Source organism: Rhamphochromis sp. 'chilingali' (genome assembly GCF_963969265.1).
Source record: "Rhamphochromis sp. 'chilingali' genome assembly, chromosome: 17".
NCBI classification, from domain to species: Eukaryota; Metazoa; Chordata; class Actinopteri; order Cichliformes; family Cichlidae; genus Rhamphochromis; species Rhamphochromis sp. 'chilingali'.
This window is the reverse complement of record NC_137944.1, coordinates 28799179-28814577: the sequence shown is the minus strand read 5'-3', so window position 1 is coordinate 28814577 and position 15399 is coordinate 28799179. Positions and strand designations below refer to the sequence as shown.

At 39.8% G+C, this 15399-nt stretch overlaps 1 protein-coding gene across 1 annotated transcript in view; it reads right to left on the bottom strand.

The window, feature by feature from the left end:
• The window catches only part of pkhd1l1.1 (PKHD1 like 1, tandem duplicate 1), a 45972-nt gene that overhangs the window by 16331 nt on the left and 14242 nt on the right, over positions 1–15399 (bottom strand). The window contains exons 26-45 of the mRNA XM_080862683.1: positions 14922–15054; positions 14179–14333; positions 13290–13412; positions 12946–13051; positions 12333–12440; positions 12071–12232; positions 11873–11994; positions 10806–10938; positions 9782–9974; positions 8120–8262; positions 7837–7941; positions 7392–7577; positions 6546–6719; positions 6256–6458; positions 3575–4547; positions 3027–3275; positions 2280–2429; positions 1044–1218; positions 406–562; positions 125–281 (exon numbers count right to left, since the gene is read on the bottom strand). Coding sequence (XP_080718809.1) covers positions 125–281; positions 406–562; positions 1044–1218; positions 2280–2429; positions 3027–3275; positions 3575–4547; positions 6256–6458; positions 6546–6719; positions 7392–7577; positions 7837–7941; positions 8120–8262; positions 9782–9974; positions 10806–10938; positions 11873–11994; positions 12071–12232; positions 12333–12440; positions 12946–13051; positions 13290–13412; positions 14179–14333; positions 14922–15054 — 3907 coding nt within the window. The remainder of the gene's footprint in view (positions 1–124; positions 282–405; positions 563–1043; positions 1219–2279; positions 2430–3026; positions 3276–3574; positions 4548–6255; positions 6459–6545; positions 6720–7391; positions 7578–7836; positions 7942–8119; positions 8263–9781; positions 9975–10805; positions 10939–11872; positions 11995–12070; positions 12233–12332; positions 12441–12945; positions 13052–13289; positions 13413–14178; positions 14334–14921; positions 15055–15399) is intronic.

The window sequence follows — 15399 nt, the reverse complement described above, 5'->3', positions numbered from 1 at the left end:
ACTTGAGTTTCTCTGACAGTTTGAATTTCGTTCAATTTTTTTATTTTAATATTTTATCTTATTCTGCAACAGTTCTCCAAATTTTGCATTTTCACAAACACTGCATAAGAAGTAATTTTTGCACCTTGAATAAGCAGCATTTTGAGCACTGGTGTGTTGGTGTCCAGCAGGATGGTCTGGCCTTTAGTAATAACAGCGAATGTGCCCTCCTCTGGTGGAGACAGACCTCCCCACGTGAACTTGGACGACCACACGTCAATGTAAAAGAAATCTGCGTTGTCCTAAAGAACAACAAAAAACACTGGATGAAAATATGTAATCAGAAACAATAAAATCAGTCAGACAGCACTGTTTCCGTCCTTTGAAGCAGCGTAACTTTACTAAACACAAACAAATCAACCTCACCATCTTGGCGATGCCTTGGTTTCCGATGCTGACTCTGACTTTGGTTTCCTGAGATTGCCCCTGAGCGCTGGTCACGCAGATGATGTGCGTGCTGTTGGCGGACTGCACGTCACACACGGACTCTGCGATCGTCACGTTGATCTCGTTAATGTCAGTGCTGTAATATGGGAGGGGGAGTGAACGCAAGCAAGAGAGACAGACTGAAGAAAACCTATTATGGGTTTGTAACTCTCTTTTTATTCAGTGATCTCCTCAGTAATCTTTCTTTAAGATCAACTCCCAGTTTGCCCAGTTATCCAAATGGGAAACTTCTGGAAGCCAGCCGAGGGGCAGCACCTAGTTTTTGTGAGTTTTACATTGTTTAAAAAGAGCTGATGGCAGATGACTGTGTAAAAAAACAAAATTATGGCCCTTAGTGGTAATGAATATGTGTGCAGACACTAATACAGTTCATTATGTGTCAAACATGCTCAACAAAAAGCAGTATTTGTAATCTATTAGTCAGGATTGTAATCCCCGTGTTCCCAAGCAGAGAAAGTGAAAGCAAAAACAGATATCTTTTGTCGGCTGAGCACTTATTCTTGATCAGTGATCCATGCACTCTCAATTGAGTGAAATGTTTTCTTCCTTTGCTGTACCTGAAACCAGAGCCGGTGATTGTGAGCCGGGTGCCTCCAGCAGTGCCGCCTCTGCGAGGAGAAACCTGAGTGATCACTGGAGTCAGCTGAGATCTATAGGTGAAGCCGTTTGACACGTTGACCGCATCATGTGGGTTAATGACGGCAACAACGCAGCTGACCTCTGACTGAGTGCCTGCAAGGATACAGGACACACACGGAGTCACACACACAGACAGACAAATCACGCAACAACAAAATCTTCTCATCATCCATATCAAGTTATCTTCTTATCAAATGTGACCGTTTTCTGCCCTGTGACAAGGCTGACAGCATTCCTCGTAAGCACAGTCTGTCTCCTTTAGGGCCTTTAGGGAATTCAGTTGGTGTCTTAAACCAGCTACTGACAACTACTGATGTGATAATAAGTATTTTTTTTTTGTCCCTAAAAACACATATGGTACTTTAAAAGGTAAAATAAATTAAATCTTGCTTGTCACGGACATATTTTTTAACTAGTTTGCATTTAGCAGCTATTAATATTATTAAAGCTGTGGATCTGGATTTTAGAAGTGAAGGTGTTGTGAACTTTTTTGTTTGGTAATGTAACAGTGCTGCTCAGACTTTTCACACTGCACAATCTCTAATTTGTAACAATCTTAGTTTAATTTTTTGTGAAGTAGGATACCATCAGCAATCAGTTTTCCTGTAAAAATCATGTTCATTTTCATTTTTGGAGCAACAGACCAGAGTTTAAATTGTGACCAGGGCACGCATCCAGCAAGGATTCACAGGCTAGCCCAGATCAGTCATCGGTTAAGCAGAGTTAAGCGTCACCCCCAATGTGTTCTAGATGAGAAAGGTACATTAAAGCTAATGAATCCCTCTCTATGCAGCTCACAGAGAGGTGGAACATGGGCAAAGCAGCACCATGCGACGTAGAAATGACCTCTTCCCAATGTGCAAACCCACATCTCTGCTACATAATGCCTAACACTAGCCACAGAGTGTGATACACTACTGTGCTGTCGGGGTAATGTGTCTTCTTTCCAACTAATGGAAAGAAATGTTCAAAATACACTGCAGTGCATTACTTAGCAGTAATAATAGCAACGTTTATAACCCTAGAAATCAATCGCTGTGCATGCCATGGCTGCATTTCACAGCATGCACATTTTCAAAACTCACATTTTATTAGTGATATTAGTGATTGAGATTTTTTCATCTGCATGATCATCTGCTTTAGGTAAAACTTACTGTTGTGAGGTGGAGACTGGCAGTACAGATGGGTGGATGTGGATGTTTCTCTGTGAACCTGGCATTTCTCCCCACAGATCTGCACAGTGGAGTTGAGTGGATCAAACCCAGAGCCCTGGATGGATAGCAGCGCACCGCCACCGAAACTACCTGAACGGCAGATTAAAGTGAAACAACTAATTTAGTAGGCTAATAAAAAACTGATTAGAGGATCAAAAGAAATGAAAGAATAAAAGAAAAAGACAAAAGCTGCACAGTTTATTTCACTGTGAAGTATTTTGAGACAAGATTTTTAAATGATCAGTTCTTCTTTTATTTGATTCCTTTTTATAAACAACTTAAAAATAATAAAAATTATCAGAAAAATATAATTATTTCTTCCTTTTTTATGTAATTAACTCTATACTGTCAGACAGATGCGACTCTCACAAAAATTCTGAATGCATCCAACATTGTTATTCCCGACAGCAGGTTTTCTCCCTGGAGACATCATTTGTTCTGTTTTCTTAATTCTGTTTACTTGATTGCTTTATATTCAATACAAAAAAAGTTTAAGAGGAATGTTAGATATTCTTCAAATTAAGTAGCCCCAGTAAATATGGATTTATGCATCTACAGAAAAAAAAAAGATCTGGTTTTATTTTTTTATTTAACGATTAGGTCTGTCTGTGTTTTCTTGTTTTTCTTTCCCTCAGTAAGCATGATTTAATAAAATGCAGATAAACAGAGAGTTTTAATATTGCTTACCTTCACTGGGCTGCACACTGCTGAGCGTCAGTTCATACGTGAACACGACTCCTGACTGGGCATAACCTTTGACCTGGTGATGCAGCATGACTGGGTATGTCGCCCCTGGATTGCTTCCTGCGGCGAACTGGACCTGTGTGTCAGAGACCGTGGAAACATTGCAAGGGATGCCATTTATGGTGATGGTGATGAGCTGAGAGTCATTGCCGAAGCCTGAACCTGTCAGGGTGATGACGGACCCGCTCGGTCCTGCAGGAAATAAACAGAGAAGATGAAGAAACTGTATAAATAAAGAATCTGAGATATGACTTGTTGCTTTATACATATATTACGGTACCGAATGACACATAAATCTGTAAATGTCATGAGCTGGAATAATATTTTATCTGTTCAGTAATAATAATGATAAATTAAGGTAAATGAGACTGAACCAATTTCCAAATTTCAGTGACTTTTTTCTGTGTTCTTCTGTTTTGCTTAATTTCACTGAATCATCTTGCAAAAACTGCATTAGCCTCTGCTTGTTATCTTTCTGTCATCATAGTTACCTGTGGTGGGGCTGATGGAGCTGATGACAGGAGTGTGGGCGGTGGAGTAGGTGAAGCTGAGAGGAGGATACTGCACAGAGAAGACCTGCAAAATGACGGTCACCAGCCCCACAGTGTTAGGAGGCGTCAGGCAGATAAGACGACCCGGCGTCACCTCCTGAATCTTGCAGGGTTTCCTACCGACCGTCACGCTTGTGTTCCCTCGAGCGAAGCCATTTCCTGTGAAGATAAGTGGCGTTCCTCCCGCCAGACTGCCCACGTTGGGGTTCAGGGTTGCTTGTGCCTTACTGCTCAGGGTGACCTGACCAGAAGCGAGGCCTTTGCTTCTCACAATCACTTTGACTGAGTGGTCACCTGCAGGCAGAGCGCTGACTCTTGCGCTGATTTTGCCGTCGGTCACAGCGGTTACTTCTAGCTCTGTCAACCCAGCAAAAACTGCCACATCATCCACGCTGCTGCCAAACCCTGAGCCAGAGATGGTCACAGTAGTGACATCATCAATGCTGTCCGGGGAAATGCCGGTAACTGTGGTAGTGACGGACGAGGAGTAGCGGAAGGAGCAGTTTGAGTGGCAGGCGCTTTGGATTTGGCCCATGTAAAAGATGACATCACCGATGTGTGGCTGAGAAGGCGCCGTGTCGCAGATGATCGAAGTGTAATTAAGAGACTGGATGCGACAGAGCTCGCTGGCTACAATTACGAGTCCCTCTGAGAAGCCAGAACCGCGGATGAGGAGCCTAGTGTGGCCAGTGGGGCTTCCAATAGGAGGCGAGACTGAGTCAACCACTGGGAGAACCACAAAGCGACGCTCAAGCTCATTTGGCACAGCGATGACGGCGCTGCCTAGGTTGTTGACTCTGACGGCCACAGGGAGAGCAAGGCCAATGGGAAGTTCACTGCTGGGACTGAGCTGGCAGTTAATCTCAGATTGGGAGCTGTTGATCACCTGACAGGGTTGATCTCCCACCATCACCTGCAGCACACAGAGCACACCACTGTGGGTAACAAGTCTGAACAAGAGTTATATCAAGGCTAATCGAGTCAGTTAATGACAACACATTTATTGGTCAAAGAACTGAGATTTAGGATTAAAATGACTTTTCTAAATGGTATAATGAAATTAGCTATGTGTTAATTGAAGTTTAGGACTAAGCATGTGTGCTTGAATGCTTTCATTATAGTGACACAAGTGTTTTATTAATTTAAGTACATTGCATTAAGGTCTTACAGCCACAAAATCCTTACAACTTCATTTAAACCACTACTGTTTTTAATATACAATTAGCTAATGTTAGTGTTCATTTGTTTAATCTTTAATTACTACTTTCTTCAAAATCTTAGCTAACTACCGAGCTTTCCAGCATGCTTTAATGAAGCAATGTTATTTGTGCAAATGCTTAAGTGTCTTGTGTCTGTATTCTATCTTATGGTGTCGAGAGGGGTTGGGGCGAGAGCTCTGGTTGCAAAATTACTTTTGGATATATAGAAGTCTAATCCCCCCAATACTTCCCTGATGAGTTGCTGATTGAAGTTCAATGTTTTTCGTTTGCATCAGAAACCTGGGCAAACTCATTAACTAATGGCTTTTTCTGCACACGACAATGGTGAAACAACATGCTCTCACTCCCAAAATGTAACATTTTATGCTAAATATCGATGACAAATCATCGATATATTACACTTCCGGGTGCCCAACACGTTCCTATATTACGAGATTGGAAAAATGAGGAAACATGAGAACCGTTGGAATGAATCTACACATGTACATTTGTTTTACTTAAATCGCTTTGGAAAACACTATCTAACGTCATTAAAGTGCTGGTTAAGGTTAGGGTTAGGGCTGGAATACATGGCTGGGACATGTATTACCGCGGGAGCGTCATTCTACTGGATTTCATCCGTAACCCGGCGCGTAGCTTCGCGTTCCTCAGGAACACCTCGGGTCTGTATAAATTGTCTGTATATTATGCTGCGGGGGTGAGAACGGGCTGGGTGAAAACACTCAGTATCCCAAGCAATATGTGAAGTCACAGTGGCCAAGTCCATTGTTTATGTACAGTCTATGTTTTATTGGTACACTTAGCTAACAATGTCAACTGCATGCTTTTCTAAACAGCCTATTAGGTAAGAATTTATTAGCTAGCAATTTATTTCCATTTTTTGACCACTGTTTATCTTTTTAAGTCACATCCATGGCTGTCTATTTCTACTGTTTATCCATTAGTTTTAGTTCTCAACTTTTAGATCTCAACTGTCAAATCAAACTGATTCAGATCAACAAATCATTTAATTTAATTGTAGTTTCTTTTCCTCAGAATGCTTGATCCAGTCTGTCTCTGAATAGCACAAAATATCCCATGGAAATGACTGAATAGAACTGCCACTCTAATGTTCCAGACATTTTATTAAATAAAGGCTGAATGATTTAATCAGGCCATTCAAAAGATTCTGGGAGTGCCACAGCCTGTACTGTTGTTTTTTTATTGACCTATATTATATATCAAACATTTACGTCATACTGAATATTCTCTCCGGCATCCTAAAACGAAGTTATGTAGCAATGTTGTATTTTGATGTATAACATGGGTCTTTAAGAAGGGATATGCAAGACAATCACTGACCAAAGAAGATATTTTACATTTAATTCATTCAATGATGCAGTCTTAAAAAGTTCTGCTAACCTCGTTAGCACAGGCCACGTCACTGAAGCTTTTGCCCTTGATCTGGATCGCTTTGTGGTATGAGCCCTGGTTGGGAGAAATGGAGTAAACCATGGGAGTGGAGCAGGCGGAGGTACTGAGGGAAAGCATATCAGTCTGATTGGACTGTTGGCACTGCGGGGAGGCAATGCACTGTGGCGCTGCTCTGGAGACACGACGTGAACCTGTAGTAAGTAGAGATCATTACCTTTTATTCTACCTTAGAACTGGATAAATCAATCATAACTTCTTATCCACTTATATTAACTTACTTCCAGCCACATGTCTGGCCTCAATGCCCTTCACTCGGACAGAGACCTCGCTGCTCTTTTCCTCCCGACTCTGGACTCTCACGACTCCCTGCAGGAGTCTGAGGTTGGCATTGTCTATGTAACCACTGCTGTAGTAATAAACCCCGGGCGCGGTGAAACGGTAGCTGAAAAATCCTGAGGGACACGAGACCCAGATTGTAAAGACGTCACATCAAGTCATGATGCTGTGCGCTTATCTAGTTCAGTATGGCTCACGCATGTTGAAAGGTGTAACACAGCACACTCATTCATGCACAACACGTGTGGCTTATCATGACATCTCTATACATACACTAAATGAAAGGTGTCCAGTCATTCTCATATACAACTCATGAAATCTAGACGTAATGAGGTCATGTTTTACAAGCGGCTACAGTGTGCAGCACAGCAACAATAAACCAGAGTTTAATATCATCAACATGGAGTAAGTACAAATCAGAGTTTATTACTTTTTTATAATGATTTCTGAAAATGAAACTGTTTTATTTGTTTATAATACTGTTTCCTTTTTGGGCGGGAATATTCCATTCAAAGTTTTGAACTTCCTAAATCCAGTAAATAAAACAATTTCAGTTGTCCAGTGTACACAGGGTGAAGCACAGCGATCAATGTGGGATAAAATAAAACTTTAAATGAGAGTCCGGAGGATTATATCTGAATATTTAAAGGGAAACAAAGAAGAACCATAGCAACACAAACTTAATTAACAAAATCACACACTGAAGTTATGGTGGATTGTTTTGGTGATTGGAGATAAAGAAGGGAAAAGCTTTTCATAAATCTGTGCACAGCTGACTCTAGTTCTACCTTGGGCAGTTTTGGTCTCTCCACTGGTGAAAGGTCCTCCTTCATAAGAGGTACCGCTTGGGCTGGAAACACTGAAGACCCGGTACCCAACTTCCTGAAAGGCTGGTGCCTCCCAACGCCACATTACCGTGTCGCCAATGAATACGGTGAGTGAGGCTGGACTCCACGCATTTCCCTGCCCATAAACTGGAAAACGCATGGTTACGTTGAATAAGACTTACACAAAGAACCAACAAACACACACACGGATTAAAGTGTCTGATATCTAACACAATCTGAGACATTTCTTTGTGAATCAGTTGCATTTTAGTTGCATAGAGACTACAGGCAACAACTTCCTCGCAGGTGTATGTTTTCTGTAAGTTAATCCTCTTTCTGTTGTACACAACTTCAGCTTCTCAGATTTAGTTTGACAGCTGCACAAAGCACAGAAACATAAAACTACCGCGATCAAATCCCTGGTTGGTAACGATGTGGGTCTTCTCCTCTGATTGCACAACACACTGCAGCTCATTCTCTGAGGCGGCCGTCACTTCACAAGCAGCGTTTCCTGTCACAACGCAAACAGAAAACATGAAGGAGATCAGTGATGCAGCTCTGTTACACCGTTTTTAAATATTTGCAAGCTTTTGCACCATCATTAACTTCCATTCATATAAATTGCTTAAATATATTTGCTAGTAAAACACACGGTTGGCATAATTACAACTGGATCACATGTTGCTTACCAACAGACACAGTGTTGTCAGATACGTTGCTGCTGAACCCAGAGCCAGAAACGGTCAGCTCGGTTCCTCCCATCAAAGAACCGAACAACGGCGAGACGCTGTAGACTTCCAGGATGTACTCAATGGTCGTGTTTACACCATTGCTGTAAAACAAAAAAACAGACCAGCTAAGGTAAAGGCATTAATAATAGACTTATGAGAATTAATCTTAAACTGTGTCATTTGTTTTGGTATCTATGGCATCTTATTAAAACCTAACTTTAGAATAATTTCGACCAAATTTTTAATCACTTTTCGACAAATGATTCTGTACATGCAGTTTGTATGCCCCGGTGACCACTGAAATCAAAGATCATTCAGATAAAGCTTTGAAATAAGATGGCAGCATTTGCTCCAAGAAGTTCTTTGGAATGATTTGGGTCAAAAAATCATTCCAAAGAAAAAATGTACAACAAATGATGTTTTCTACATCATTTGTTGTACATTTTAACTGAAAAAAAAATACCCTTAAGAATTTCCTTTATTGTCCTCATGAATAATGGTGGGAATACAAATACATGGCACCATTTCATGGAGAGAAGATCTTTTGGGCAGGTAGAGAAAGAAATTACTCATCTTTATTAAATATTCCAAGAAAGTCGAGTCTATTTTTGAGTAGCAAAAGCTTTTCACTGGGAAGATGCACTTAACAGAACTTGATATCTGCTTTTAGATAAATTCATCTATCTGTCTATGATCTATGTACAGTGGTCCCTCGCTATAACGCGGTTCACCTTTTGCGGACTCGCTGTTTTGCGGATTTATTTATTTTTGCGCAATTTTGCATGCTTTTTTTATGTTGTATTTTTATTTTTATTTTTTACAGCGCATTGTGTTCTGCGTCCTGATTGGCTGTAGACCATTTTTAGTCAATCTCGTGCCATATCTCCTGTACAGTACAGAATGCGTTAAGCTTCGTAAATAATTGCGTTAAGCAAATTTACATAAATCTTGGATTGCCCGCAGTGTGACTCTGAAGTGCTGTACTGCATGTTTTTAAGTCTTCTCCCCAACAAACACAACACTGAAACGTTTTGCACCGTCAAAGGCAACCGCGGGTGCCTTTGGTTTCATTCTATAACACTGGAGTGTGTAGTGGGGGGTTTTACAGCCTTAAAACATCTACAATAATTGTAAAAAATAAAGTTGGCTACTTCGCAGATTTCACCTATCGCAGGTTTATTTTTTAGAACGTAACTCCCGTGAGTCCCACTGTATATACATAGATAGATATAGATACATCTAGAGAGCGATATTTATTTATTTAATTCGATTTTAATCACATTTTCAAATCAACCCCAAATCCTGTCTCTGTCTGCAATAAACCATGCTCCACTTTTTGTGTATTTATTATCATATTATTTGTTTATTGTTGTCCTACTTATTTTCTACTCCTTTGAAGGGATCAAACTCTAGTGTCAGGAACCTTGGCGCAGTCTATACAGTGTATATTGACTGAAAAAACAAATATAAAACAATGTTTGTATCTGACCCTCACAGAATGCGCCTGGGCCCATCTGACACGTGAGAAAACAATTCAACAGTCTTTCATTTTTGCACGCGAAAGATGAACCCGTGATAGTACTTCCAAATCACTCAGTGTATCTTTGACAGACGCTGTACCTCGTCTGGGGGTAGCCATTGTTCCCAACCTGTACGTCCACCTCATGCATGCCAGGTGGCAGCACAGGGAGAAGACAGGTGATGTTTGCTTCCGTCCAAAGCACAGTGACACATTCCCTCCTTCCTACAAGCACGATGCTGTCATTGTCTTGCTGCCCGAGGTTCAAACCTTGGATGGTGAGAACTCGGTGGCCTGCACAAAGAAAGACAAACAAGTATGCCAACTCATTTTTCCAACGTAGCAGCCTCTGTCATTAAAGTGCCAAGATGACTGGCACTTGTCACCTCGTTGGCTCTCATTGTATGTCATGAATGTCACGGGTTGTTCTGCAGATTAATAGAAATTCTTTTAGCGTCATTTCTTCCTAGTTGTTTAGTATAATTAGACGGTAAGCCTCGCTAGCCCCCTGAGCCAAGATTCTCAAGCTTAAGAAAGCTTTAAAAGGCTAAAACTGGGTAAACCTGCAAATCAGCATTACACAACTCAAGACTATAACAATTGAGGTTTCTACACACGCTTTCAGCTGCTGTTGACAGGTCAGAAACATGCCAGCTCTGAGCAACAAAGCCCAGACAGCACACACAGCACACGTCAACATTTTGGCTCTCTCTGCCATTAAAATACATTGTGTTCATATATTCAAGGACACATTTCATGTGATGTAACCTGTCCTGTGTAAAAGTTACTGACAAAAATACATAAGCCTTCAATATTTTCTGGATTCACTGTTTTCATAGCACTAACTGAATAATAACAAATGCACTGTGCCTATATGTGGTTTACTTTGTGTATGAAGAGGCTTGAAATTCAATGAAGAAACACTGAATCCTTTTCTTTTCAAGCACAAAGGGGAAGCAGACAGTTAGGACTGAAAGTAACCTTTAAAGGACAAAACCCACCTTCATCCTCATTAAACTCATTAATCTTTACTTAAATGAATCATACAATCTCTATAGTTGTGTTAAAGGTTATTTGATGCATAAACACAACAGCTCCATTCAGCATAAAAAAGGAGCTGCTTACCAATCACAGTGGTGGTCAGGGGATTCAGGCCTGTGATCTGTGGGGTGAGGTTATTATCGTAGGTGAAGGAGCTGATGGCCGTCTGACTCATGTTTCCCAACAACACCGTGACCGTCTGTGATCCCACAGCTCCCTGAAATAAGCATTTTAATAAAAGTAAGTACCTTATTCAGAGCTAAAGACGGGAAATAATATAATGTTACATAACATTAAGTTATGTAAGTTTTATTATGACAAGACTATATAACTAACTATGTCATTTCTGGGCATACTCTGTCTGATATGACCAATGGCCTGGTGGTGAACGTAGTATGAACTTATTTCTTTATAACAAATGTTACTCAAATATTCTGTTGTGTTAATGCATTTAACAGTTTTGTCAGTACGCTACATCACAAGAAAGGACTGCAGTAGTTAGTGACGTCTGACTGACTACAAAAATTAACACAATGATACATATGCTATATATATTATAGTAGCCACGCAAAGTGTCATTTGAAATAGTTTTAATAGGAAAATTAGTGAAAAGAACAAGTTAATAGCGACTCCAATGCATTTACTTGACCGTAAAGAAATTTTGTAAGTCACTTAATACGTCAGTGGCTAAAGCCCGAGTTTAAATTTCAGTTCTCATTGCTGGATTAACTTCAACAAAAAAAAAAAAAAAAAAATCACTGATATATAAACATTTTTAAAACATCCTAAGAAAGCTTCAAGCTTTTTATATTTGTTTTTATTTTATTATGTCTTGTAATTACTATGCATGATCCAGCAAGTACTCACATTAAATTTAGATTCTTAGTGTACCTAAAAAAGTGTTACAGTCTTTTTTAAATAATGCAATGTAACTACAGATCTGGATGTTGGATTGGATAATTAAATATGAAATTATATGAAATTATTTGACTAATTTCTACCAACTCTGGATATTCCAGTTTGCATCTTCTTGTTTTCTGCTCATGTACTTTTTACTCCGTTCTCAGCACACTACACGACAGCTATTTTATTTGCATGCTATTGCAGGTAAACACTGTGTATAAAAATGAGTTTGCAGTGTGGGGACTTACTGCTGGTGTTCTGCATTTCAGTTCAGTGTCAGTTGAATCAATCAGTGTGCACTCTGCACTGCCAACAGTAACTGTAGCGTTCTGGCTGAAGCCAAAGCCTCTCACTGTCAGCAGAGTCCCTCCTGAGGAAAAAATAAAACAATAATTGTCTCGCAGAATTAGGTGTTTCATGGCTCACATAGAGGATCGTGGTTGTACCTGCAACGCTTCCAGAGAGCGGGACGAAAGAAGACACGATGAGCTGGTAGGTAAAGAGGAAGTTGCTGTCTGAAAAGCGTGAATCGCCCAGAGAGGGGAAGCTTACTAACACTGGGTAGGTGCCGGCACTGGTGCTGCCAAGTCTGCATACTTGAGTGGTAGCTGAAATATATTTCCCACGTTATAGTTAGTCTCCTGGAGACAAGTATCTTAACGAGAACCTAGAGTAAAATGTTCACTTCTCAAAAATAACTTTACTCACCTGTGGTTGCTTCAACGTGGCACCTGGCCTTTCCCACCATAATGGAAGCATTTTCACTGCTGAAGCCAGTCCCAGTGACAGTTAAGAGAGTCCCCAGACCATTAGAACCTGAAACATTATATTAAATTATATAAGCTGCCTTCACCATACAGTACGGCATAAAAACACACGGCATAATTTACAAAACTTCCAGGACTTGATCAAATAATATGAGACTGACAACAGGCTTTATACGAATACTGTCAAAAACTGGTGTTGATTGACAAGTTTTGGATAACAAACCCTTCACTAGTGGGTGTTTTGTTCAAAGCTGGAGCTCCTAAACTCCACAACTGTCTCCATTTTCAGATAAGTTCAACTGCATCACAAACAGCATTTAAATCCAGACTCACCAGCTTTTTAAGCTTCACATTAGTTCTGACTCACTGTGTCATTTCTGTGCATCTATTCTATAATTCATTTATTCTTTATTAATCATAACTATCATTTTTATTTTATTACTTTAAAACAAAATTAATTTTTTTTAAAGTTAAATGTGCAAAGAGATCAGAGTCAAAGGAACTAAAGTTACAAAGTACAGCAGGTAACAGTAACTTGGTGATGAACTGAACACCTTGCGAAGGGCTGATTCCTGTCACGACTGGAGTTTTCTTTTCGGACCATATAAAGCCGCAGTCACCAGAACACTTTGATGGGATGCCGTTGATTTGAACCTCCACCTGCAAGCGGTCATAACGAGACAGTTATTAAAGACTGCTGTCAAACATGCTGCCTGCAGTCACGGAATATAACAATACATCAGCTTTATGCAAACAGAAAAAACAAAACTTGCTCTACAGGATGCACGCTAACAAAAACACATTAACAGATTAGCTGTAGCTATAGCAGACGGTTGGACACACATAACTTGAAACTTAAAACCACCTGGCCTGGAGGCTTTTTGATTCGCAGACGTACCTGTGGTTTGTTTTCCCACACTCGGAAAAAGTCTCCTGTCAGGCTTCGAATCCACAGACCTCCCTTTCGTGTTTCCGTGGCCGAAATAATGACATTTTCCCCGACAACTGACGAGTAATCGAACTGTAGCGAGTGAAAATCACAATGTATGATGTATGTTTATACCTTTTATGTACATGTTGTTATGACGGATTCATGTCATTGAAGCTTTTGTTACTAATATGGATATTTCCAGGTATCTAATGTTGTATCACAATAGTAATTTTAAGCAACATTTATAGAAAAATGCCAAAATCAAAAAGTCACGTCAGTGAATGCACCAGAAAATATAAAATGTAATAATGAAATATACTAAGTTTAAAATTTTAAAACTGTGACATAAATTAATATTTATTAACATTTTATCATTCATTAATTTTTACTTCTATTAGCGCCTCATTTAGCTAATATGGTGTTCATTTCTTTTTATTTAATTTTCTGTAGCATATTCCACAAATTGTATTTATTTATGCATTTTCTGCTTTAAAAAATGCAAATGAGCAGACTGTAATTCAGTGTTTTGGGGTCACAGAGCACATGACTGCTTTGAGTCAGGAGATCATTACAGAAATGAAGCTGTTAGCTAATCTAGCAGAAAAAAGTCACTATACACAAAGTCTACATTCATTTTTAATACTATGTTATTGATGGAGATCTTCATTTATTTCTATTTATTCTCGATTTTGGCAGTTTTGGTCTTTCATGCGGTTTTCTTTATTAGAGAAAAAGTAGCCTTTCCTATCAAACGTATACATTTGATGGGAAATGAAATTTACATTTTAATAGAGAAACGGTAAAAGAGCAAAGACATAAAGGAACACAAACACAACAGGAAGCGGTGCAGTCAGACCTGGATCAAAGGTTGCTCTCCTGGCTTTGTGAGCCACTTAACGCTCCACTGGGGACGTCTGCAGGTTCCAGACTTTTGGACGGTGACCTGGCCCATCCCTGCAATTCCCTCTAGGGCATACTTCAGGTCCTCCTCACTGATGTCCACAGATAAACCTAAAAACAAGGACTTGTTTTGTCATTTTTAATGATAGCCGTGTAAAGATATCCCAAAATGAATGATATTTGTACCACATCTATTAGGTTTCCCCTCATGAAGCTGCAGTACTTCACTATTTTATATATCACAGAAACACTCAAAGCAGAATTCAAAGTGGAAAAGTGGTAAAGTAATAACTGAAGCTATAGCAGATGTATTGATTCTAGAGTGCTATGTTTTTAATCTAACGTTAATCTAAGAATAAACACCATAAGTCATTAGTTTTTCATCTGTGAACCTCAGAGACGCAGACATAACGTTACAGAGCTAACACTACCTGAAGCTTCAGCTCCCTGTTTCTTTCTCTTTGAGCCTTCAGAAGCTTTGTAAACTTTTAAAAAGAGCTTTTGTGCATTTACTTTGGATTAATGTCAACCTGTCATCCTTCACAATGGCAACAATGGCATACGAGTAGCGTGGAAGTCAGTAATTAGTTATAGGTCACACAGAATTGAACCATTTGGATAATCCTATCTGTGGAACACCGCAGATGCAGGCAAGGCAGCTGTTACAATGCAAATTCTACTAATGTCTGTCAGCGCTACCTTCAGCTTGACCACCGTAAATCATCGCATCAAAAGTGCCGTTCAGAGGAGGGGAGGCTCGGTGAGGGCGGGCGATGGTCACTGTGGTAGCTCCTTCTTTAAACTCAGCCGCGTCCTCACTGTTGTTGGACATCTTCAAAAGACAGTGGAGAGAAAAAATATCAACACATTTCAATTTGTGTTGATATCACAGGATTACAACCTTAATCCTGGTTGTAAAGTGTGTGCCAGGTTTAAGGCCTTTTTTATCAACATAAAATGGATCATTAGTGAACTCACTTTAAGCTCATTGTGGGACAGTGGGACAGTGTTTAAAGGACTCTCTGGATGTTGTGCTCATTATATTGTATGTTTGGTTCAAATGCCAATATGATGTATGCTGTTTTTTAACTTTTCTGCATTTACTTTACTTATGTTAATGAGCAGCGTAAACTAGCTTTATTCTGTAAATACATCCTGTCACAAGAATTTCACTCAC